This window comes from Pyrus communis, chromosome 5 (assembly GCF_963583255.1).
Source record: "Pyrus communis chromosome 5, drPyrComm1.1, whole genome shotgun sequence".
In the NCBI taxonomy this organism is placed as follows: domain Eukaryota; kingdom Viridiplantae; phylum Streptophyta; class Magnoliopsida; order Rosales; family Rosaceae; genus Pyrus; species Pyrus communis.
In genome coordinates, this window is record NC_084807.1 from 17,698,572 (window position 1) to 17,726,327 (window position 27,756).

The 27,756-nt window shown below is 36.2% G+C and overlaps 1 protein-coding gene and 2 pseudogenes across 1 annotated transcript; 1 reads left to right on the forward strand and 2 right to left on the reverse strand.

The window, feature by feature from the left end:
• The first annotated feature begins 5,236 nt into the window (after positions 1-5,236).
• LOC137733647 (L10-interacting MYB domain-containing protein-like) lies at positions 5,237-6,222 on the forward strand (annotated as a pseudogene).
• A 6,696-nt stretch (positions 6,223-12,918) lies between these two features.
• On the reverse strand, positions 12,919-13,566 carry LOC137733343 (kiwellin-1-like). The gene has a single exon (XM_068472496.1). The coding sequence runs from the start codon at positions 13,534-13,536 to the stop codon at positions 12,973-12,975; it is 564 nt and encodes a 187-aa protein (XP_068328597.1). The 5' UTR covers positions 13,537-13,566; the 3' UTR covers positions 12,919-12,972.
• Positions 13,567-19,027: 5,461 nt separating this feature from the next.
• On the reverse strand, positions 19,028-19,720 carry LOC137734332 (putative ripening-related protein 1; annotated as a pseudogene).
• Between the last annotated feature and the right edge of the window lie 8,036 nt (positions 19,721-27,756).

A 27,756-nucleotide genomic window follows, 5' to 3' on the forward strand; every position in this document is an offset into this window, starting at 1 on the left:
TCTTTGTATGTGTAAAATTCACTCACAAATCCTACAAAATCTCTTACTTAATGAAATCCTTCAAAATCTATGACATTTTGAATACCTACATATTTGCACCTTGGATTTTAAATCCTAATTGACTACCCTTGGATTTGGATGCATTCTTTTAAATCTAGTTAAATCATACTTTGACTACACCATGATTTCAAAATATTTTAAAATCCGCTCTTAACATCCTAATTGACTACATCCTGATTCTGATGTCTTTTAAAATCCTTTCAAATCTTAATTTGACTACACCCTCCTTAACTAAAGCCCTAAACCTCCAGCGCCATCTCGCCGCACTTGACAACCTGTAATAGTACGAAATTGTTGTTGCTACCTAAAGAAATTGTTAGAACCAATCAAATATCAATTATACTATATATGATAATTGCACAGGTATTTCGAATTACAATTTCACTATATACACAGTATATCAGAAGCAATGAATTTAAGTGAGTAAACTCACTTATAAAGAGGAATTACAAAAGGTGAAAGCGTGATGTGGGACTAAAGTCCCTCTTAAGTTCACAAGTTCCAACAATACCTCACATTTTCTATTCAAACTCGAGAAATACCCCACATTTGAATAGAAAATAAGATACTAACTAAATTAGTAACGTTTTTCCAGAGATCTTAGATATGATACGCATTGGGATAAGTGTCTTTTGGACTTGAACCTTATTTAGTGAGTACTTATCGGATTTACCTAATGAAGCAGTGAATTTAACATCTTGAATTGATCAGTCTTAGTAGTAAATCGAAACAATAAGTATCACACATAACACATCTTGACACACTTCAATTCATACGGTTGTGTTCAGTTTGGTCCTGAACATATCCTGATTTGATGAGACCTTAAGAGAGTTGTAGCCATATCAATTCTCAAACATGTGACCCCACATCAATCTTATATAGGTAATGCTAATCAAGAATATCATGTTCTAGTCATCTTAACCATAAGATATTAGAATTATTAAGAATAGTGATTCGCCCTCTTCGTCTTACAGGCAACACACTGTTTTCCATCATAGGAATGAGTAAGGATTTTATGTTTCTTACCTTGAGTTATCCTCAACTAGTTTGCCTATTGAATCTAGACCATGGGATCTCCAATCAGTTAGGTTATGTTTCCATCAAGTTATAACTCATTGAGTTGGCTTTAAACTCATTCCCCTCGATGTAAATGCCACTTGATCCTTGGATAGGCCTTTAGTCAAAGGATCAGCAATGTTCTCCTTAGATTTAATAAAGTCAATGGAAATAGTTCCATTCATGAGTAGCTGTCTAATGGTTCTATGTCGTCGTCTTATATGTCTCGACTTCCCATTATATTCAGCGTTTTTAGCTTGACCTTGTGCAGTCATGCTGTTGCAATGAATACATACTGCAGTCACAGACTTGGGTCATAATGGAATATCTTCCAGAAAATGTTTAAGCCATTCAACTTCATCAACAGCTGCATCTAAGGCTATAAACTCTGATTCCATTGTCAAATGTGCTATACATGTTTGCTTAGACGATTTCCATGACACAGCTGCTCCCCCAAGTGTAAATACATATTCACTTGTGGATTTACTACCTGTGCTCCCTGAAATTCAATTTGCATCACTATATCCTTCTAATACTGGGGGATATTGAGTGTAATGCAAACCATAGTTCATTTTATGCTTTAAGTGTCTTAATACCCTTATTAAAGCATTCCAATGATCTCTTCCAGGATTACTTGAATACCTGCTTAATCGGCTTATTGAATAAGCAAGATCAGGTCTTCTTATACAATTCACAATGTACATTAAGCAACCTATAACTTGGGTATACTCCAATTGAGATACGCTCTCTTCAAACCTTTTTAGAACATTTTCAACATAATGCGATTGAGTTAGAACATATCCATCTGAATTCCTTAGAATTCGAACTTCAAGAATCACATCAGCTAATCCCATATCTTTCATATCAAAGCTAGAATTTAACATTTTCTTTGTGGAGTTAAACACATCTTTGTTTGTTCCCATTATAAGCATGTCATCAACATATAGACATACAATAACACAAGCATTTTTCGTTTGCTTAACATAAATGCATTTATCACTTTCATTGATTACAAATCCATTTGTGATCATATTATGATTGAATTTTTCATGCCATTGCTTAGGAGCTTGTTCAAGTCCATATAATGACCTAATCAATTTGCAAACTTTCTTTTCTTGCCATTTGACAATGAAACCTTCAGGTTGTTCGATATATATTTCTTTGTTTAATTCACCATTTAGAAATGCAGTCTTTACATCCATTTGATGTATCTCGAGATTGTAAATAGGCGATATAGCTATTAATAACCTTATAGAGGTTATTCTAGCTACTGGTGAATAAGTGTCAAAGTAGTCAATTCCTTCTTTTTGACGATACCCTTTGGCAACTAGATGAGCTTTATACTTATTTATGGTACCATTCGGTCTCAATTTCTTCTTAAAAATCCATTTGTGTCCTATTGGTTTATTTTCCGGAGGCAAATTAATCAATTCCCATGTATTATTTTGCATAATAGATTCCATTTCACTTTGAATAGCTTTTTTTTTTTTTTTTTTTTTTTTTTTTTTTTTTTTTTTTTCCAATAAGGTGCTTCAGAAGATTCTAATGCAGCCTTATAAGTTTGAGGCTCTTCTTCTTCTTCGGGGAGATAAGTGAGGAAATCAGGACAAATATCCTTTGCAAATTTTGCTCTTTTACTATTCTGTGGTTCCAAATCTTGGCTTTGGATTCTAGAAGTTAAAGCATGATTATCGTCATTATATCTCGTAGTATCATCATGTATTCTTTTATTCAAAACATATGACCTATCTTTATAAGGAAAAATTTCCTCAAAAAACTCAACTTCTGCAGATTCAAGTATTGTATTTACATGAATGTCTGCAATTTCAGATTTATGAACGAAAAATCTGTATGTTGAACTATTATTGGCATGACCAATAAATATACAATCCACTGTTTTTGGTCCAAGTTTTTGTGTCTTTGGAAGAGGCACTTGAACTTTTGCAAGACAACCCACACTTTCAAAGTTTTATATGTAGGTAACCTACCTTTCCAGATTTCATAAGGAGTTTAATTAGTCTTCTTATGTGGAATTCGGTTCAATATTCTGTTGGCAGCAATGAGCGCCTCACCCCATAAATTATGTGGTGCACTAGAACTGTTTGACATGGAATTAATCATATCTTTCAATGTTCGATTTTTATGTTCAGCCCTCCATTTTGTTGAGGAGTGTATGGTGCTGTCGTTTGATGTATTATTCCACGTTTCGAACAAAATTCTGCGAAGTCATTAGATTCGTATTCACCACCTCTATCCAACCTTAATATTTTTATTCTTTTGTCTAGTTGATTTTCGACTTCGGCTTTAAATGTCTTAAACATATTTAAAGCTTCATCTTTGCTCCGAATCAAATGGACATAACAGTACTTGCTGCAATCATCAATGAAAGAAATATAATAGTTCTTTCCTCCACGAGTTGGTGTGGACTTGAAATCACAAAGATCACTATGGATTAAACCAAGTACTTCATTTGATTTTTCCATTGATTTATATGAATGTCTTGCATATTTGGATTCTATGCATATCTCACATTTAGACACTTTGTTCATGGAACATTTGGGCAATAGGCCTAAGTTAACCATTCTTTGAAGAGAACGAAAATTAACATGTCCTTATCTTGCATGCCATAATGTAGAGGACTCAATCAAGTAAGCAGAAGATGCACCAGGCTTGTTGTTATTATTAATAGCATCAGTAGAAAGTACATACAATTTGAAGAACCCCTTAGCCATGTTGCCCCTTCCCACATCCACCCCACCCTTGGTGATTACAAACTTATCAGATTCAAAGACTAATTTGAAACCTTTGTTACTCGGAAGCCATCCAGAAATCAGATTCTTGCGAATATCAGGAACATGCAGAACATTGGTGAGTGAAAGCTTTTTTCCAAAAGTGAGTTTGAGCGTCACTTTTCCTTTCCCTACAACGGCATATGCAGTTGCATTTCCTATGCACAGATTTTCTCCTTGCGTAAGTTTTAGGACTAATTAACATGTTCTTATCATTCATCACCAATTTTGATATGAAATATATCATGGACTTGGAGACTTGAATTTTGGTCTTTTGTCTACCATTAATGGTAGATATTCTTCATCTCATTCCAAACGCTCCTTTTGTAGCAGTGCAAAGTGCTCTGTGTTCAAATTATTTGGTGGCTTTCCTTTCTATGTCTTTTTAGGCCAACAAAGATAGAAGAAACCTTTTGACTGGGGAATGAATGAGCTAAAGAATGAATAGTAGAGAAATTAGGATTATGCAAATGACAGCAAATCACCATATATATTGTGTATAGAAATTAGGATTATGCAAATGGACCGGCTTCCGTGGAGGTTCATTTTTTTCTTCTACTTCCCCTTTAATTTGTATTGTTGCTGATTTAATTTGCCCTTATGTAATGGAATTCTTAAGCATGCTTCTGGCTGCTGCCATTTCTCATTTTTGGTTTAATTGTTACATCAATTTTTCTTTTGTTCTCTGCTACTTGGTGATCGCGAGATGCGAATTGGGAATTTGAATTTGTTTGTGTTTGTGAGAGAGAGGTATTGGAAGCTTTGTAGGATGAATTTGACTATTTCAACTAGCAAACGAAATCATTTGTTTCTCCTTATTTCGATTGTTGTTGGAATTTTCTGCTTGCATTAATTGAATATGCAGCTTTAAGCACAGATCAAAGCTCCAACTTTCCCCAAATGATAACGATTGCTATCATTTTTGCTGACTTCCATATGCAGTTAGGTTAGGCTTTATGTATTTCCACTTCCATGACTATTATTAGGTCATGTGAAAACGTCTGTGAATTTCATCCGTTCTGTGAATTTCGTTTGGTTGACTTTGTAGGGTTTAATTTCATTAACTTTTTATCTACACTAAGTCTAGATTTATAAATATAGAAAGAATCCCTGTAAGTGAAGATGATGAATTTTTGTAACAAATAAAAGTCTTTGAATCTGGTTCTTACAACTACCTAATGCTTTCATGTACTATGTATTCTTAGAGTCCAATTTGTCTCTTTCATGTACATAATGCTTTCTGGTTTATATTACAATATCATACGTTCTTGTTTTAATATATATATGTATGTATATATGTAAATATATATACAAATCACTAGCTGGTATTGATGGCAAAGAAGGGGGCATCTTTGTCAAATCATATAGCTACATGGAATGCCCACAATATACCTATATTTTGTGATGTATGCATCAAGGAGGTTGAGGCCGGACATCGTCCAGGCACTCACTTTGACAAAGATGGATTTGCAAATATTAGAGCTAACTTTAAGGCAGAGAGTGAGCATGATTATGAAAGAAAGCAACTGAAAAATAAGTGGGATGCACTTAAAATGAGTGGAAGTTGTGGAAAGAGCTAGTTGGTAAAGAAACTGGCCTAGGGTGGAATTCGAGCAAGGGTATCGTTGATGCCTCTAAGGAGTGGTGGAATAATAAAATTCAGGTTTGTGTATTTATCTTTTAATATGTATTATGATATCATGCAATATGTATTAACCATATTCTTTCTTACTTGTAGATAAACAAAGAATATGGAAGATTGCGAAAAAAGGGAGTTAGACCTGAGATGGAGGACAAGTTAGATAGGATGTTCTCGAGCACAGTTGCTACCATTGAACATGCCTGGGCACCTTCATTTGGGTACTACCACCAGAGACAAGAGAGGAATCTATAGGACAAATTGATTTAGATGATGAGGAAGAAAGTGAGACTATGCAAGATTTAAGGCAAGCTACTAGGAAGGGGAAAAAAAAAAGAGCGGCTAACCAAGGAGAATTGCAAAAAAGGAAGGTTGATAAGAAAGGGAAAAAAAATTAGAGGTGCTGCAAAACTTTGTGGTCAAATTAACTGTCTTGTTGAAGTGTATGAAACTAGGAGTTTTGCAAACTCATTGATGTTCAAACTGCATATAGGCAATAGTATTCTGGAAGTGTTAGCGGCTGTTGCACAATTGCCTGGTTGTGAGCCACCTAGCGAGTTATGGCTGTTTGGTATATGTTTATTTTGTAGTGCAGAGAAGCGAGAGGTGTTTGGCACGATGAAAGATCTTGAAGTCCAACTAACTTGGTTGAAATATATGTTCAACAAAGAACAATAAGGAGCTAAAAGCCTAAAACTATGAATTAGGACTATATGTGTGGTTTGTACTTTGCATTAAGATTATGTATTGAATATTGCTACATGTTTATTGAATGTTGGATTACATGTTGAATGTTGAATTATGATTTCTTATTAAATGTTGGATTATGACTTGTTCTTGAATGTCGGATTATGACTTCTTAGTGATTGTTGGATTATGACTTGTAGAATGTTGAATTATATGTTAGGTTACAGGCGTATATTCAATATGAATACCTCTGATGATGATGTTCAGGATTTGGAGGATGGTGTAATTATATGCGCTGTAGCGAGAGCTATTGAAACATATTATTTAAAATATGTCCACAAAACTCCATGTATGAATTCTTCCCAAATAGGTAATATTTGGTTGATGGAAGTACTACAAGGAAATGATGTGCGATGCTATAAAATGTTTAGGAAGAACAAAGATGTCTTTTATAGATTATCCACTGACTTGCAAACTAATTATGGATTGAAAGGTTCAAGGAAAATGAATGCAACTGAAATATTAGGAATGTTCTTGCATATGTTGGGACATGGTGTGAAAAATAGATTAGCGCAAGAGAGATTTCAACATTCTGGTGAGACTGTTAGTAGATATTTTGGTGTTAGATATCGTATGTAAGATGGCAATAGATATTATCAAACCGATGGATTCAGAGTTTCGTGGCACTCCCCAAGAAATAAGGAGAGATACATGATACATGCCTCATTTTAAGGTAAAGTTTGATTTGTCTTCTACCTTATTTGTAAACTATATGTGTTTGCAAACTATAGTGTAGCTTGATAGTTTTCTTCTATGTTATTATTTTTAGGATTGTATTGGTGTCATAGTTGGAGTATATGTTGAGGCTTCAATACCACCTCCGGATCAAGTTCCATACATTGGTAGGAAAGGAATCCCGACTCAAAATGTTATGGCTGCATGTAATTTTGACATGCAATTCACATTTGCTTGTGCCGGATGGGAAGGCACTGCACATGAAACAAAGGCTTTTTTATCCATGCTACAGAATCCAAATTTAAACTTTTCAAAGCCTCCAAATGGTAATCTTCATACTTATTTATAACAATTTACATACTTGCTTTGTATAATTATTACAATACAAAAAAAAATTTTCAATTTTTAGGAAAATATTACCTGGTAGATGCGGGGTACTCATAAATGAAAGGTTATTTGGGACCATATAAAGGTGAAAGATATCATCTGCCGGATTTTCGTAGGGGTCCCTAACCAACAGGTCATAAAGAGGTATTCAACCACATGCATTCTTCTCTTAGGAGCATAATTGAATGAACTTTTGGGGTATGAAAGAAAAGATGGGCAATTTTAAGGGATATGCCTAATTACCCATTCAATGAGCAAGTGAAGATTGTCATTGCTACAATGGCTCTTCATAACTACATACGGGGGTATTCTGAACGTGATCGTCATTTTGATGACCCCATGGACTATTGTGAAGAGAGCGATAGTAGTGATGATGATGATGAAGAATACCAAAATTATCAAGTTGAAGGATCCCATGAGATAGAAGCATTATAATATAGAATAGCGGCAAGTTTGATGAATGCATCTAATTAGACTACTTTCAAGTACATTAACAATAGTGTAATAATGAATCCTAGTTATTCAGTCTAAAATATTTCAATTGAAGTAGTTTGTCATACTAATTAATATATAAGATAAAGTTTATAAATATTTTTCTTTTTAAAAATAAAGTATATTTAGCAATTCACTTTTATTTATTAAGAAAATTAAATTAATAGCACATCTAGTATTATACCATTTTTGGTTATTTTACACAGTCACAATTGTTTTACATAAAAGTTTACCAAACACTATCATACTGCTTTTTTTTTTTTTTTTTTTTTTTTTTTTTTTTTCCAAAAGCACTTTTATAAAAAAGTTTACCAAATACTCTGTTGCTTTATTTCACCGCTGCTTATTCTTACAGCACAGCAGAAGCAGCTTTTTTTCAAAGCACAGCAATACGAAACCAGCCCTAAAGTCCCTCACAAATTCGCAAGTTCCAACAGAAAGCACCACTGCTTGAAACTTGTTACACAAGAATTCAGAACCACAAACTCAGGTCTGCGAACCGCTCTATACTTTAGCCAGCAACACCTTGCTTGAATTAGCCTAGAGATCCAACAAATCCACCCGGTATTACCGGCACATAGACCCATGATCCCGTCTGACCGCTACTCTTGCCCACAACAGACTTGTTATGCACCACCACCATCTTGCACTAGACCACCAGCCTCCGTCGTTGTTCTGTCCAACGTCACCCTTGTAGTCGCTATCTGCACACCTCCGTTGAATGTACTCAAACTTATTTGTGCGTTAGAGCAGCTCCACAGTGGTATTTAGCCATCAGGATTGGCAACAAATCCAATCCAATTGCCCCCTAAACTAGCTCCAGCCCATTTGGGCTATTGGGTTAAAGGGGAGCTCGTGGGAGAGGGCATATGAGAGTCTAAGGCCCGAGTGCTTGAGGGGAGGTGACATTAGCCACGTTCAAAAAATTTGCATCAGGTGCGTGGGCAACATGTGCGCATGTCACTGGACCATTTGACTTCCATATCAACGGTTCAATTTTTTGGCTTTAAAATTTTTTAGAAAAAGAATAAAATCAAAAAATTTTGGGTGGGCCATGTGTCTCATTCTGGATTGTTGGATTTCATATTTTTTGTGATCTGATGGTCTTTTTAAAAATAATTAAAAATCCAAAAAAATTAAAAAAAAAAATTTAGAAATTATTATTATTATTATTATTTTATAAATACCTTCCCATTTTCTTCCACCTTACACCACCTTTTTATATTTTCAACAATTCTAAATAGGTAAGGACATGACACGCAACGGAATTGGTTAAAAATCTTATCGAAATCTATTTACAAAAATTGTATTTTCAGATAATGACACATGGTATGACGAGATCGGTTAAAAATCTTATTCGAAATTTAAATTTAAATAATTTTTTATTTATAAATAAAAAATATTAATATTTTATTGCTTATTGTCATGGCTATTCAGTTTAGGAGTAGAGATGTAAAAGATAATTACTGTTCATTAAAAGCATTTACTATTTACTGGAGATGATTCAATTGCCAATTGTTATGGGAAGCCCTTACACACTAGAATTGCTCTTACGGAGAAAACTCCAGCCCAATAAGGTAAAAGGAAAAACTAAAAAAACAATTGTTTTGTGGCTTTAAGGCCCACACGTGTTGGTGACCGGTTTGGAAATTTCTTGTGAATGTCACTTAAGTATATGGATCCAAGAAATATTATTAGGTCAGTAAGAATAGAGCGTGCAGCGAGCAATTTATTATTATTATTATTATTTTGTTTAACAGAAATAGCATGCATATCCTCATTTTCATCAAGTCTTGGTAGATTTGAAGTCATTTTCAAGGGCATATTGCACACCTGTTAATACTTCATTTGCGTGAGTAACTAACATTTTCCAAAGTTGGTACAGAGCAAGTTTGATTCTTCTGGATTTAATTTGCTTCTGTTTGGTATCCGTTCTTCCGTCGTTTGTTTTTGTCTAGTTTGGATTTGTCAATTTAGTTGTTAGTGTTTTAAAATTAAAATAAAATTTGTTGAAATTGAAGTTGGAGTCGAGCCACGCCAAAGCGGCACCAAGCCAAGCCACCGTCAGTTGTTTTCCCAGATTTGACTGAAACCTTGAACCTCAGTTACCATCCCGCCATGCCTAACAACTTGACTAGTACGAAACCGCTGCTGCTGCCTGAAGAAACTACCACCGTCCTAAGCTTGTTGCACCAGAACCCAGGACCGAGAACCACAAAACTTAGGTCTGATGATTGCGTCGCGCCTTAGCCTTCAACACCTAGCCTGAATCAACCTAGAAATTCGCCCGCTGCTACCCGCACCCAAACCCACGATTCCATCTGACCGCTGCTCTCGCCCACCCCAGACTTGCTGTGCACCGCCACCATCTCTCACCAGACCACCATCCACTAGCCTCCCGTCCAACGTCACCCTCGTACCCGCCGTCTGCACACCTTCGTTGAATCCGCTGTGCTCGCACTTGTTTGGGCGTTCTGAAGAAATCCCAGCACAGGAAGAAAAAGAAAGAGGAAGCATAACGAAAAAATTAATTGTTTTGAGGCTTTGAGGCCCACACGTGTTGGTAGCCTGTTTGTAAGTTTCTTGAGAATGTCACTCGAGTGATGGTACTTGTTTCTATCTGTTCATTGCTGCAGTTGGGATGATGAATCTCGTTCGTTTAGTGACGGGTCCCTTCTTTTGTGTGCTGAATTTGTTTGATGGAGTTTGTCTAATCTTGCTGTCTGGAATCTGTATGTCGTCTACTAATGACTTATGATGTCTACGAAATTGCTTGCATTAGGATGTGTTCGCCCAACGAAATCTGCATAAGGTCTATCCGCCTAACGGAATCTACATGCTTGAGTCTATATGCGAGCCGCCATCTGAATCTATATCCATTTGGCATCTGTCCGAATCTGAAATCTGCCTGCCTATTAGCGTAGCGGAGCCTACTTGACCGTAAACATTTGCATCCACATTTGCTTGTTGGCAAATGTTTACAGCCATGAGTTTGAAAGGTGGTGTTGAAAAATAATGAGTGTAGGATTTGAGATCAGCCCATTAGAATTAGGTTTTTGTTCAAAGATTAGGGTTTAGTTTGTTATAAACAAGATGCTTGTTGTTAAGATGTGGACATGTCAAAATGTAGCTCGGTTTGTGGTCATCTCAACAATCTCATTTTTTTTTTTTGTTTTGTTTTTGTTTTTCATTAATAAAATAAGGGATACTTTGGATACGGTCCCTAGTTCCTAACACTCTTTGACTAAAACCTTAATGGTATTCAAAGTTTGATCAAAGTCCCTTGACTTTGTACACCTCATTATATTACTATTAATATTTATATTTTTATAGTTTTGGCATTAATTGTTTGATATTTTTTGAGATTTATAATCCTATAAATTTAAAATCCCTCATTATAATAGTATTATAAACGGCTACAATAAAAAAATTCAAACATTTTGATTGAATAAATGGATAAAAACTATGTAACAATAAGAAATAATAAATGGCAAAAGAAATATCCATAGTGTTAAAAAAATTGGTACATTTCACATATAACAAAATGGTACATTAATAAAGAAGAATGGGTACATTATAAATAAATTAGGGTCCAAATAAAAGACTAAAAAATTATGAGTACAAATGAAATTTTAAAATATATGGTCCAAAAAGAAATTAATACATGGGTACAAATAAAAACTAAAAGAAAATACTACAAATTTAAAAAAATGTTGCAAATTAAAAGTTGGTACAAACTAAAAATATAAATATATGATACAAAGTTTAGCCATAAAACATAAATATACCATATGTAATTTTTCTATTATTGATTAATTATACAATGTCATGTGACGATAAACACATGGGCACAAATACAAATAAAACTTTAAAAAATATGGGCACAAAAAGAAATTAATATATGGGTACAAATTAAAACTAAAAAGAAAACTGGTACAAATTAAAAAAGGTTTGCAAACTAAAAATGGGTAAAAACTAAAAGTAAAAATATAAGATAAAAAATTTAGTCATAAATATAAATATACTAATTGTAACATTTTTAACACTAAGGGAATATATTTAAAAATAAAAAATATTTATTATTGAAATAATTAATGATGTTATTAATACCCAAGGAGTTTGATAAAAAATTGAAAAGAAATAGGGTCTTAATCAATGAAGTAGCAAATAGAGGGATGAGAACCTAATTTCTCCATTAAATAATGTTCATAGGTATATTTGTTTGTTTGTGCATTCATGCATTTTCAACTGTGGGAATTTAAAAAAAAATTATAAAGAAAACCCAATTATTAATTTGGTTGTAGTCTTGTAGACTATTGCGATGTGCAAAGTTGAGAGATCACTATCGCAACAAATCATTCTCTTTTTCATCATCATCTAAATATATTTGTAAAAAATCATTTAATTTGGAGATCGTTTAGTTATTTATACATGTTAAACTAATCAATAGTTTTGATAACGAGTACCATCCTTATGATGAATCGTCTATTTGTTTTATGCATTTGAATGACTAAAATATTTCCAAATATTTGAGTATTTTTTGCATACATGATCTTTAGATGATGACATAAGAATGAATAGTTCCGATTATTATTTCAGACAATATAAATTATATTAGTTGAGGACAAGTAAGTTTCTTCATGAGAGGATATAAGCATTATCCATAATTCAATGTTCTTAACACTACCAAATATTGCATCTTATTCAAAATGAGGACAGTGTGGTTTTTTAGTTGAAAGAAGTCAAACGGAATCGCCATCAACATTTTTCCTAGACCATTTGTTTATAGAGTGAAATTAGACCATTCGTTTATATCTCACATAAAATATTCTATATTCTCCACTCTAACCTCTACCTAAAAAAAGCTTTGGACATCTCTGCTGCTAAATCATCAGATCACATTGTGTCCACTTATATTTTCACAGAAATTTATATAAATATCACTAAAGCAATTTTTATTGAAATGAAAAAAAAAAAAAAGTTACACCGAATCGGAGTACATTTTCGCATAATCAGAAGTCAATACTCTATATTGACTTCTATACATAATTATACAACACATTACACATAGATAGACATAATGCAACAAGCAGCTAGCTGGCCAGACACATTATACTAATTTAGTAATTAAGCATCGGACCACGTAATATCTAAGCCACCCCAATTGTCCTCGGGCACGCCCAAGGCTTTCCAAACAGCCTTCGAGGCATCAACAATGTTGTTAGGACAAGGAGGCTGGTAGTCGTGATCTGCATCACATCCCTCAGTAGAGTCACACTCATCCACCACCATCGCCACCACACTGCGCCCATTAGCACTAATGGTGATGTTGTTATGGCACCTTTTTCCATGGTTGTACCATCCAGTCGACAATGCAACAACCGGTGTGTTATCGCTGTGATACTTGTTGTCACATTCTGATGGACCACCTCCATCACCGTTTTTCTCAAAACTGTTAAGAGTGAGGTAGGCCTTGGTGCTGCCGGACAGTGGTGGTGAGCATTTGTAGGTTGTGTACATTTTTCCGGCCTTACAGCAATCAGAGTCATTCTCCTGGTTGCATTGTCCAGGAGGAGCCTTCCTTCCTCTAATTCTGCCGCTTGGACAACATTGCTGAGCTTCAGTGACCAAGCAAATTGCCGAAAGAAGTATTAATAGGGCAATGGATTCTTTGGATACGAAACTCTTCATTTTCTCTGTTCTCTCTCTCTCTCTCTCTAGTTGTGCTCTTGTGGTGGATATGCTTGGTTTGATGCATAAAAGGATTTGTGAGTGGGTATATATAGGAACTTCCCAACCACATTATCCTTGGATGTTAGCCGAATGACAAAATTACATTCTGGCATTGAAGAAAGTTAGTTTTTCTTTGCAACTTGGTTTTGCCAGAACGCAACGATGAAAGAATCATGATTAAATTCAATAAATTATATACTCTATTAACATGACGGTAACGTAACAGATTAGTTTAAAGGATAATGTTAGGAAGACTAAATTTGTAGATAAAATTAAATGACATGGAAGTTGATGACTGGATTATTACTTAAACCTTGATAAACGTGTTCATTCCTAATACTTTTAAATGAAGATTCCACTTATGATTCTAGGGTTCCTAATACTTTTTTTTGGGGGACTAGCGATAGCATTTGTGAGTTGAATTGCGTGTTCATTCTTAATACTTTTAAATGAAGATTCCACTTATGATTCTAGGGTTCCTAATACTTTTTTTGGGGGACTAGCCATAGCATTTGTAAGTTGAATTGTTAAATATTTTTTTTTGGGGGGGGGGGGGGGGGGATGAGATCGGGAGGGGAGGATTCAACACCAAAGTGCGTATGCATTATTGATTTTCGTCACTGTGAAGTTTAAGAGTTCAATTCAAAATTTTCTTTTAATTAATCTCACAATACTAGTAATTCTCTGATTCTCCTTGGAGGAATGTTTAATAGAACAAAATAGAAATACTAGGAAACAAACCTAAACAATAACCTAGAATATTACAAGTAAATTGTTACTTTGGAATATTTTTTTTTTTTTTTGGACAGATGATATTATCTACAATGGGCTAGCAATAATATGGTTCAAATTTCACCTTTGGCGAGAATGGAACCTAAGACCCCTCACTTATAAGTGAAAAGAAATAGGACAATATCCCAAAATGGGACATCTTCTTAATCTTGGGACAGAAATATGATTTTTTGAATATGCACAGAGCATGCACATGCCATGCACATTCACCGGATAGAAATAGGATTTTCCTACACCTTGAAATGACCTAATTCCTATCGTATATAAATAGGTTATTTCCTCCCATTTTTTTATTTCTCTCTCTACTCTCTCTCTGCCGTAGAACCCTAACGATGCACTCACCCTTTAACAAACCACCTCACCAGCGGCAACCCTTTCTCTCTCACCGATGGCCATCCTTTCACCAGTTCCCTCTCTCCTCTGTTTTCAAACTAGTGACCCAAGATTTAGATTGCATCTAACTTTTGAGTCGCAGTACAATTCCCAACTCACAATTCCAAAAGCTTGGTGTTTAATGAATAATAATTCATCCACCAAAGATCTCATGAAAGTCGCATATGGGATTGGATCAATCAACATGAGCCATAGCCCAGTACGAGTGATGCAGGTTTCTTTACAATATTTAAGGAATAATGTTTTAAATTTTTTAAAAGTTTGTTTAAGGGTTTTGATTTTGAAAGTGCAATATTTATGAATATTAATTTCTGGGTTAGTATATTTTATGGCTGTTGGGTTTCTTGGCTTTTCCTGTATTTTGTGAGTTTGTGGGTTCTATGGTTGGGGTCAAATATTTCTTGGATTTGGCTTCAATTTTTCCAGAAAACTATACATTGTATGCACACAAGATGCATAAAGGAGGTCAAATTTGGGTTTGTGCTCAATTATTGTAGTCTAATTTTGATGTAATGTGATGAACAACGACACAGAATCACATCCTATACGATTCGAACCTACGACATCTGGTTTTGGAGACTTAAGCATGCTTTGTTCATGCTTTGTGTTGTGCATCTTTTCATTTAAGAAAGCAAACATTGTTAATGATACCAAAAACTTCTCCCTTTTCCATTTACTAACAAAAAGTACATGACAACTAAATTTGAAGAAAAGTAAATGAAAAGAAACAAATCTAGTCCTTATTAAAAAACATATCACAAAAAATGTTCACTTCTTGATGCCATCTACATGAATTGCAGTTATTGAATTTGTCATGGCACCTGAAATCCCAATAGGGTCAGAATGAAATGACCTTGTGCACTTCCACAGTTGCTGCATGCTTTGATTGCATCACTGTCCTCGTGAAGTTTTATTATTCTACCTCTAACTTCCCTGTCCACCTGAACTAACCAAAAAAACCACCCAGCTCTTTCTCTGCACTCCATTATGCTCACCAATTTCTGATGCTTGAGAGAATGTAGAAGGCTAAGGCCTCTATCTTTTTCATCCCCCCCCGGCACACCAAGATTGCATCGTAGATGTACGTTGATGCTTGATGACCCTTGGAGATCGCCGTCTTCAAAGGCTCAATTCCGAGTTCGGAATTATAGTATCGAAAGTACCAGCGCATCCCTTGGGTGTATAAGGCCTTAGGATTGTTGCACTCCGTGCACCGTTCCAAGAACTTGTACTCTTCTTCATGTCTCATCTGTGAAGTCAGCGGGTCGACCTTTTCAAATCTTCGAATGCTGATGTGTTCGAAGATGCAGTCATGTTGGGCGAGTTAGTTGAACTTCATGCACACCATTTTTGCTGAATATAGGGAACGAAAGGAACGAGAAGCAACCTTGGTGAGTATTTCCAGAAGAAGCTCGTCTAAAAGAGATTGTATGAAAGTTAGGGTCGTTGTGCCTTTCTTCATTGCTCTGCCTTTCTTCATAGTTCTGCTCTTCTTCACGTTCTGCAACTGAATGAGGTGGTTTGTGCTTGGACAAGCATGAATAAATACACCACTTTTCATGCAACCCAAAAGTCATTCATGCACAATTTTGTAATTAATTATCACAATTTCCTAATTATGCCTACTTTTTAAAGCTTCTTGTTTGTGTATGCACAATAACCAACTAGATGAGGTGGTTAAGACTTCACAACAGGCATTTTAGTAATTTTGGTTTGTGCATAGCCAGTTTGTCCTATTTCTGTCCCAAGATTAAGAAATGTCGTATTTTTGGGTATTTCCCAAATAAATATCACTAGACCATAATACTGAGTGACATTTGAAATAAAGTAAAAACAAACCTTTAGTTCCACATTGAAATAAAGTAAAAACAAACCTTTAGTTCCACAAGACGGGAAACAAGACCTATAATAACTTAGAAACAAACACAAAATTCTTAATTACATCCATCTAAAAAATAATTTCCCTTTTCTATTTCACTATTTGTTTTTTCAAGCATTTAGAAAGCAAGGCTTAGGAATTAGGACTATCATCAAATAATCCAACTTTTGCACTATACGGTGGCTGTTAATATGGTACCATCGATGTTCTGAACATTTGACCGTCAGCTCATGTTGATATTCGAAGAGGTGAGTTTTAGAACAACGAAAGTTATTTTCTATTTCAATCTCAAGTTCCAAGCATTAGTCATTTTCCTGGTTGCATTGCAACAATCAGTCATTTTCCACGCATTAGACATTTTCCAAGCATTAGACATTTTCCCGGTCTTGCAACAATCAGTCATTTTCCTGGTTGCATTGTCCAGGAGGCGCGTTCCTTCCTCTAATTTTGCCGCTTGGACGACATTGTTGAGCTTCAGTGACCAAGCAAATTGCTGAAAGCAAAATTACTAATAGAACAATGGACTCCATGGAAAAGAAAATCTTCATTTTCTCTCTATTTCTTTAAGTCTCTCTAGTTGTGCTAGCTGTGGGATATGCTTGATTTGATGCATAAAAGCATTTGAGGGTGGGTATTTATAGAAACTTCCCAACCAAATTATCCATGGATGTTTGTAGAAAGACAAAATTACATTCTGTCAAAGACGTAAGCTACTAGCATTTTTCTTAAATAAAAAATAAATGAAGAGGAAAACATTTTTAAAAATGTTTGACACCTCATCAACATAACGGCAAACAAGACTAATTTTAAAATGGATTCTACCCAATCATTCTAAGTTTCCGATACTTTTTTCATTTTGTAGACGTGAGTTGGACTAGTTGGCTAGGGTATTATCTCTCTTGCACCAAAGTTTAAATCTCCTTCGTAAAAATTAAAGTTGCTTAGAATATCACCTTATAAAAAAGGCAAAAATAAAAAGAGGAATGTTTTAACTACTCAAATGTCATCGACAAAAAGTTCGAATCCCAGACAATTGAAATACGTTGATATTGACAATAAATGGACACGATTGTAAGTCTTGGCTTATCTGAGCTAGAGTAATATTTTTTTTTTGTGTAATACAATTGGCGTTGCTGCTTGTTGTCTTTTGGTATTGGTGATGTGATCTTTGCCCTCTGCGCAAACCACTGGGACTTGTTTGCAATTTTAAAAATTGGCAAATTGTTGACTCTAACCATGGATTAATGTTCATGACCATGACGAATATGAGAAATAAAATACTACATATACCTTTTATTGCCTCCCATTTTGGGAAGGATTGAAATAGATAACTTTTTTTCTTGAATAATCCATTTCTACCTTCAAATTGGCCACAAATTTTGATTTCTTCTTTCGATATACCTTGAAAATAATAAGTTATCCATTCCTTCTCAACCATCCATACCAAACAAGGCCTTGGTCATTCTCCTTTCCCCAATATGCTTGTCACTAAGCTCAGCAATGTTGTCGTCCTAGCAGCAGAATTAGAGGAAGGAAAGCCCGTCCTGGACAATGCAACCAGGAGAATGATTCCGATTGCTGTAAGGCTGGCAAAATGTACCCAACCTTCACATGTTCTCCACCATTTTTTTTTTCCTTTTAATAACTTCAGTTTGACCTTTTTCAATTAGTTAAAAAGATGTTTTACCGATGGATATATATAAAGGGAATTATTTCAATTTCATTTCTTTTGCTTTTATTTCAACTCTTGTCGTCAAATTTTATTCAAGAAGCTATTGAATTTCATATATGTAGCTGATATTTACCCTCTGTCCAACGCCTAATATGTCTCAGTTAATTAAAGGATTTGTTTCAAGTGTAAGTTTAGAATTCCATTAGGCTATTGCTTGGACCCTAAGTAAAAAGTCAAAATATAAAACTAAATTCCTGCACATGCTGCTACACATAAATAAGAAAGCATCTCAATAAATTTGAGTGATCAAAAGCACAGAAGATCTTGGTTTACTTTGATCTTGGCGATGTTGACTCCAAGTTAATGATTCATTTTGTGTTTTAATATGCATGGACATGCAGGTTAACACTTAAAGCGGCTCATCTCTATATGATAGCTTTATATCATAGAGACGGAACTCAATTCCGTCTTTATATAATCGATTAGGAGGCATGATAAGAAAAAATAGTAAACAGACAAGTTTAGTCTACTTTTGTTTTATATCTTCACACAAACAAAATAAGATGATAGAAGATTTAGTATACATGCTCAGATAAACCAAAGTCAATGCTCTATATATTGGCTTCTATGATATACACATAACATATTACAAGTAAATTTCATAAACATAAACAAGAAGCAACAAGCAACATGATAGATTAAGCCCAACGTAGCTAAGCGTTGGACCATGTGATATCTAGGCCACCCCAATTGTCCTCGGACACGCCCAAGGCTTTCCAGACAGCCTTTGAGGCATCAACAATGTTATTAGGGCAAGGAGGCTGATAGTCATGGTCTGCATCACATCCCACAGTAGAGTCACACTCATCTACCATGGCCACCACACTACGCCCGTTGCTATTAATTCTGACGTGGTTATGACACCTACTTCAGTTGTTATACCATCCAGTCGACAATGCCACCGCTGGTGTGTTGTCATTATGGTAATGGTTGTCACATTCTGAAGGACCGCCACCATCACCATTTTTCTCAAAGCTGTTAAGAGTAAGGTAAGCCTTGGTGCTCCCGCCAGACAACTGCGGTGAACATGTGTAGGTTGTGTACATTTTGTTAACCTTACAACAATCAGAGTCATTTTCCTGGAGGGGCCTTTCTTCCTCTAATTTTCCTGCTTGGACGACATTGTTGAGCCTCAGTGACCAAGCAAACTGCTGAAAAGAGAACGACTAACAGGACAATGGACCTCTTTGAAAAAATGCTCTTTATTTTCCCTTAATTTGTTGTGGTAGATAGCTTTGTGTGGGATATGCTTGATGCATTACAGCAATTGGGGGTGGTATACATAGCAAACTACTCACCAAAAAAATACTAAACACTAGACAACGTATCTTTTGCTTACATTCCATCTGCGTTAGGCCACTGGCCTGAATAAATTTTATGAGAAGGGTAAATCCAACTGTCGTACTACTCAACTATGCTACGACATTCCAAACAGAAAAATTTATGCCAAGGATCAAAATCATAAACTTCCATTGGAATAGTTTATATGCGAAAGAGGTCTTATTATTATATGGGACTGCCTTGGACAGACGATTTGTTTAAACTTGAAAAAGACGTCGTACTAGTTTATAGTTCATACAGAACAGGAAGCAGCCAATTTTAGTATACATAAATATGCCAATTTTAAGATTAAACTTCGATCATACTGTGTAATATGAACTTGTAAATCAAATATTTGTACTCAGCATACAGCAGGCCGTGACAGAAATCTTAAAAGCAACTCTTGACATGCCAAAACAGAGGACCCAAAGGATGATTAGTGCCAGCAGCTTGCAACACCAAATTGTGAGTGCAGATTCTAATTCCACCATTAATATTACTTTGTCAATCCTTAATCTTCTGTCAATTGTAAGTCCAAATAAAGTCCCCATAGTTCAGCAATAAGAATCTCACCTGTGTCAAAATTGGCGCAAAATTCAGAAATCCATTTATCATCAAAATCTCTTAAAACACCACCTGCTCCAATATAATTGTTATTTTCCCTTTTTGCAACCATAAAATTAAGCTTAAATCAATCTGAAGGAGGAGCTTCCCAATGGAGCAAAGATTCAATCCTATAGGGTTTATCAATCTTGTGAGTAATAGCTTTTAACCATTTACGAAGATAAGAAAACAAGTAGGAATAACAGTGTTAGGCTCATCAGTCATTACAAAATCTTGCTCAAAAACAAATTTATTTCGTCAATACCAAATCAACCAACTTGCTCAAAAACAAATTTATTTCGCCAATACCAAATAAACCCACAAGCAACAGAAAAAACTAACATTCACTCTGACCACCCAATGTGAGTGATTTAGTAGTGAGATTAAATGAAATCAATGATGAAAATTAATGTGGTCTGACCGTTGATTATACATTTCCTAATTAAAAAATAAATAAAAAAATTTATTTGTACCAAGATATCAACTCTTTTTTGCTAATGCCGTGTTTTTGCTTTGTTTTCGATCCTTCATACAAGGAAACTCAGTTCAAAACATCTTCCTTGCGATGACAAGAAAGCAGTTTGACTATGTTTCCAATTAAATTGAACTCTCTAACACTAATGAATACAGCACATATGTTATTTTATAATTAATCGCCGTTGACATTCTAGCTGTTGAAAAGTTAAAATCGTATGTGGGAATCACATCGTATATGTCACCTAAAATTGACTACTTGTTTGCTTACTCCTACTGAGGAAACTTGTAGGTTTTATTGTTTCAACTTTCATATATTTGTCATGGCATCTCGCCATCGGCAGGCTCAGCACTCTCACCGCCATCTGATTCAGTTGTATATATGACGAAGCACAGTAAAGAGGACATAGCAAATGTCACCTTCTGATGAAAATTTAAAATCGTATACGTGGTTTTTCATTGGGATGGAATGTGTGAAAGGAACTATTGGCCGTCATGAATTTTATACCGATTTAGCATAAACAAAATGATTAGTGAATTAGAAAAATCGCCAAAAAATATAAATTTTATAGAAAAACACTTCAAAGTCAAATATTGGAGAAAAATATCCCTCGTCTATCCAATGGTCATGTACCATAATTGGTTGTTGCTTGTGAAATTCATTTTGCGTTATATAATTAGGTTTTTCTCTACAGAGTTTAAAGTGTTTTTCTCTAAATTGTGATATTATTGCATGTGAAAAGCCCTAAAATAAGAATATAACCTTTGAAGTGTTTTTACCATTGGGACTTTTCTGACTATCCTATCAATACGGGTACTATTAATCCATTGTGACTTTTCTGACTATCCTATCACCACGGGTACTATTAATCCAATTAATCCAATTATTTATTCATTCAAAGATATCATATAAGTAGACGATTCACCATTCATATTTTACTTGATACCTACACGATTGATTTATTTGAAAGTGGGTACCAAGAAGCAAGAGGTTTTCAATTGGCTACTTCTACAACATCAAGTTCAATATCCATGTATTCTTCTATATATTATTAAAACGAAAATAAATTACATTAATTGGACGGAAATCAAAAGATCCGATTTTTATTACTAAACTTAGAACTGCATTTTGGAAGCCTAAAAAATTATTTTTGGTCTTAAATGTGTGAGCCTCATGGTTTATCATGAGTTCTGTTTGATTCGTAATTCTCTTCGAAATCAACATATAATAGGCCGAATTCTAACACTAGTATATATGGAGCAAAAAATAATCAAGAAAATTATGGAGGCGGCACATGTACTTTTGGGTAAAAATGACAAAATTACTCTCGAGACAAACCGGGATTCCCACGCGCATGCAACGGGCAATAACGGCTTAATCAAGTAAGAGTCAAAGGTGATAAAAAAGAGTCAAAGGTGATCAAAATGGTATTTATATTCAAAACCCTCTCATCACTCCTCATCAAATCCTCACTCAAAAGGTAACTCCCAGTTTTCCTATTCAATTTGGGATTAATTGCCAAGTTAATTGCAAGATATTATTTCACATAATATCTTGCAATTACACCCACAATTTGACCATATGTGGCCAACCCCTATTCTCAAAATAGGGCCGGTCACTCCCTTATAAATAACCATGTTTTTCCACTAAAATGCGAGGCCATTCTTTCCCCAAAAAATTCCTATACATTTTCTCTCTCAAATTCTAACTTTAGCATTGGAGATTCTTCGACCAAAGCCTCCCCCATTCATCGTGGGCACGTGAAGCTTTTGGCCTTAATCTTAGGTGTTATTATTTTGTAGGTGCATTTTCATTAAAGGAGAAGATGGCGGAAATTTGCATTCACAAATTGGTTTCATTGAGAATTTAATTCACACGCTTGAAGAAGATTTTCGCATTCAAAGTTTCTCATTTCTTGTTCGTTCGTAAATTTTTCATACTTTCTTATTCCTAGAATTTTTTTTAATTCTTTGAATATAGGTAAGGGAAAAAATATAATGACAGGAAATTTGGAAACCATGACGAACAGAACTTCCTACGTTCAAAGATCTGGATCAAATGATGGAGGACGAGACGTAGCCCTACCACGACGATCCACGAGGCTCAATGCGATGGCAAAAAGAGCAACTTTGCCACCACGAAGCACCACCACCATGGCAGCCACGGGGACCACTGTGGCAGTGGGGAGTGAACCAGCTTTATGGCAGTAGAACCATCAGGCCACGACCTAAAAGGTGTAAACCTTGGAGGCAGCACAGCTTGCTGCCACTTCAGCAACCTAGGCCTAGACTCCAGCAGTAGCCTGGCAAGCCTAGGCCCACACCACAGAGCAGCGCCAAGCCCAAGCCTACGTTACACAACAGCCAGCCCAAGCCACACCGAAGAGAAATGAGGCCTAGTGCACGCGCGCTTCAGCGACCTAGCCCACGTTAGCGATCCGGCCCGCTCCCTCAACCTAACCCGTTTCCATGGTCCAGCCCACTCCCGTGGCCCACTAAGCAATCCGAACCAGTGTAAGACCGGTTCAACTATCCCAGCTTCAGATTTCAGGATCGACAATTGAACCGGGGGTATTTTCACCTCATTTCTCCGCAGATTTGACATATTCCAACTCAAACCTCACGCTCAGAGTCTATTACACTTCCACTACTGAAAGAGACATACACCATCCAAGTTTCTCAACCCCAAATGGCAAACAACACTTGTCTTGACAAGTCATAGAGTTGACAAACGCCCTCGTGCATCAGACTACTTTGTGAATTAGCTTTTGCAACGTATCGAGATGCAGCGTGCCCTAGACGAGGTGTCCCAAAGTAGGACAAGGACAGACGACGAATCTCTCCAGTAGTGTCCCAGCAAGCAACCACTCGACCAGTCACGAACCAAGCGTTCTGGCAGTGTACACTCTCGAATGGGCCCTCAAGATAGCGTATACTCTCTTCTTTGTGCGCAGAGGAGCGTGTACTCTAGGTTAAGCCCACGGACGAGCATACATTCACTGTTGGGGCTAGACTCCGATAATCAAAATGAGCAACCTTCCAGGCGAAATGTTCATTCGCGTCTAAGCCCACCAGGGGCATCTTTCACCTCACATCGAAGTAGGTAACACGACGGAACAAATGCACCGCAGTCGCAAATAGACGAGCTAAGCATATGAAAGAGAAGCCTAGACCAACATGTCACGATCGGGTGCAGTGGAGCTTAGAGGAAAATTTAGGAAGAAGTTGAGAGGCTCCTAATTGAATGATTACGCGACTTCCAGCGCAACGAAGCTACTAACAAGGCGCTCCAACAAGACATGGCCAACATAAGCGAGTCACCTTTCATTGACAAGATCGAGCAGACAGAACTATCCCACATAGATTGTCAGATATAAATATTACTTATGTTCTGACAAACACAGCAGCTTAACCTAATGATGTGTAGGGGCATATGAGTATCAAAATGAATATCAGCCTAACTACCAAGAATCGGGGGCAGGTCTTGTTCTCAACACTCTAGACAATACAGTACTGAAGTAGCACATCACTAGTAGCCGAGCATCACGGACCTAGTGGTCCAATTCCTCCTGCTGTGCATAACCTAGCCCCAGCTAAACCCAACTTTGTGCTCACAACCGTGCCTACCTACTTCATGGTTCCCGACAACTTTTGATTTGTCACCATGGCTTCTAACTATGCCGATCTTGAGATGTGGCTCGCGCCTACCAAGCCCATGACACTCCAAACTTCAAAGCATCCAATGACGGAGCAGAAGAAAATGCTTTATTAGCACTCCTGCTAGTGAATGACTTAGCGGTGAAGAAGCTTGCAGTCTATTTAGATTCTTAGCTGATGACCAACCAAGCCTCAAAATGGCACACAACGAAACATCTAATGATAGTGCTGAAGAAAGTCTGGCAGCAGCTTACCGCGCTTCCTACGTACACATTTACACTGGTTTCATAAGCAGTTCGAAGTCTCAAGAAGATTGCCGAACAAGACCTCACAGGTTGAGGATTATTTCAGTTATCTAGCAATCTAATTTTCCTCAGCTGCGCTCATAATAACTTCTATGCTCTCTAGTGTGAGAGGGTAAAATAATTCCCCGACACCCATATGGGTCTGCTCTCCAGTACAAGAAGATAAACTAATTGTTTTCCAGTGCAAAAGGGTAAACTAAATCCCTGACACCCATCTGGGTTTGCTCTTTAGTGCAAGAGGATAAACTAATTGCTCTCCAGTGCGAGAGGGTAAACTAATTCCCCGACACCCATCTAGGTCTGCTCTCCAGTGTAAGAGGATAAACTAATTGCTCTCTAGTGCGAGAAGGCCACACAACTCAAAAAATCGAATACTCGAAGACCAGCTAAGTAGTAAATGGTTAGGGGGCAGCATCCACTTCGCACTCAACAGTTCACTCATCTGACACTTCATCCTTAGCAGCTCCATCCTTGATTGCTCCATCTACAGCAGCTAAGAATTCAAATTCAAGCATTTTCCTCATTCTTGGCAAGCAGCCTAGATGTGGCAGCCCAAACCATAGCCCATGCCACGCCACTTCCTTGGCCCATGCCGAGCCAGCCCTTGGCTTTAGTCAAGCTAAGCAACACAAGTTGTGGCCCTTGCCACACCATTTCCTCGGCTCATGCCAAATCGACTTCTGGCCCTTGCCAATCGACGTGTGGCACCATCCCGACAACTGCCTCGTGGTAGCATCACCCAAGAAGAAGATAAAGAAAATTAATTTTTTTACATTGGTGCAGATAAGACAAAGAAATCAAAGAAAGACGGTTCTTTGTACGGGCAAGCAAATAAGAGTGCTAGGGAAGGGGGAGCAAATATCCTCTAGCTTTCTCTGTTTCTTTTAGGGATAAATAATTGCTCTTCGAAGTTGATTTAATCCCCTACTGAAGGTAGGCTTAAATAGGCTTTAAAGGCGATTTATTTCCCTTTCATAGAAGAATCTAATTCCAAGTCCAAGTAGGAATCAGCATCAAAGTTAGAGATTTCTACACCTGCTGCACTTTCCTACGAGTAGCCTAACAAGTGTCAGGGCATTTTTGGAGCCAAAAATAATCAAGAAAATTATGGAGGCAACACATGTTCTTTTGGGTGAAAATGACAAAATTACTCTCAAGGCGCACCGGGATTCCCACGCGCATGCAATGGACAATAACGACTCAATCAAAGAAGAGTCAAAGGTGATCAAAATGGTATTTATTCAACCCTCTCATTACTCCTCATCAAATCCTCACTCAAAAGGTAACTCCCAATTGTCCTATTCAATTTGGGATTAATTGCCAAGTTAATTGCAATATATTATTTCACATAATATCATACAATTACACCCATAATTTGACCATATGTGGCCGGCCCCTATTCTCCAAATAGGGTTGGTCACTCCCCTATAAATAGCCATGTTTTCCCACTAAAATGCAAGGCCATTCTCTCCTAAAAAAATTCCTAAACATTTTCTCTCTCAAATTCTAACTTTGGCATCGGAGATTCTTCGGCCAAAGGCCCCTCCCTCCAATTCATCGTGGGCGCGTGAGGCTTTTGGCCTTAATCTTAGGTGTTATTATTTTGCAAGTGCATTTTCATCAAAGGAGAAAACAGCGAAAATTTGCATCCATAGTATATTTCTTGCTACTTTTTTATAGCCATATCGATTGAATGCGATATTTCCCAACTTTAATTCTTCTTTTCTGAAATTTGAAACATTTTATTTTCTTCATCGTGCTTTGTTGGAATTGACCAATATCTTGTCCTACATCATACTCCTCCACTTGAAAGGAACTCGACCTGTGTTTGTCTGCAAACGATCTTGATAACTAGTAGACAACTCCCTTGTTAAGCAAATAAATTCTTTAACTCAAGAAGCAAAAATTTCAGTGTACTTAGGTGGAATAATCATGAAGTTAATTCCATACAAATTAAAATATGCCAAAAATAACTGATTTATTAGATTGATGATTCTCCAAGGTCATAACAGTTTCCGAATCACTCATACCTTAAATTTCTTGAGCCTCCACTTATGAAGGGTCTTCTTCAATGAGACTGTCAACAAGCAAAATTTCTTGTTCTTTTTCTTCCACCTTGGACATCCACCGTTTTTTGGCATATAATGAAATATTAGTCTCCGTCATTTTAGCTTGTTTTCTAATAGTTGCTTGATCTGTCTTTTCCAGTTACAATTTGTAGAAATCAGAAAAAATTTCTTTACCACTTAGTCGCTTCAACCAATACCAAGTTTGAACGGGAATTTTTCCTTGTTGTCGCCTAAACTCTTGCAATTGATCACACAATAAACGCATATCACCTTGTTGTCGTTTACTATTTTGGTTTTAAGATTTATACACTTTTTATCATGGTCTCTTAGGGAAAAAAATTTAAACAAAATTGTGAAGTCCTTTACACTCGAGGCAAAGAAAATAATTTAGACCGAACCAATCCTAGTCATGGCACAATCTCTTGGTCCATAAATTGATTAAATGCACAAAACACAATCTAGCACTCAATCACTCTATCTGTTGGAAGCATCAAATAATAAAACGCTTGCCTTTTCTCTCAAGCCCTTTTTTTTTTTTTTTTTTTTTTTTTTTTTGGGGAAACATCTCAACCCTTTTTTTAGCACTGTGAGCAAAAACGGATTCAGGGAAAATAGTTCATAGAGTAGACCTCATAAGCTGCATATTTTGGCATCCAACATAATTTTTGGCACATTTTGCACATCTGTCTGTCCAAGGTTAAGCGGTGTAAGGAATCCAAGGATCTTTCTACCTAGTATTAATTTTTATTTTTTTTAATTGATGGATCTTTTAGTATTTCACATTGATAATCCTTATGTATTGGAATCACCTAAGCCCTCTAACACAGATTGGATACCGAACGAATTAACAATAAGTACAAAACTGATACTTAATTCTTGTATGTGGTGATATTCTTTAAAAAGCAGATACGGTCAGCAGATAATCATTTTGAATGTTTAAGAAGTATACTTTAC

Excerpts from the sequence above, each read along its gene's own strand:
- LOC137733343 (XM_068472496.1), bottom strand. The coding sequence starts at position 13,536 with ATGAAGAGTTTCGTATCCAAAGAATCCATTGCCCTATTAATACTTCTT.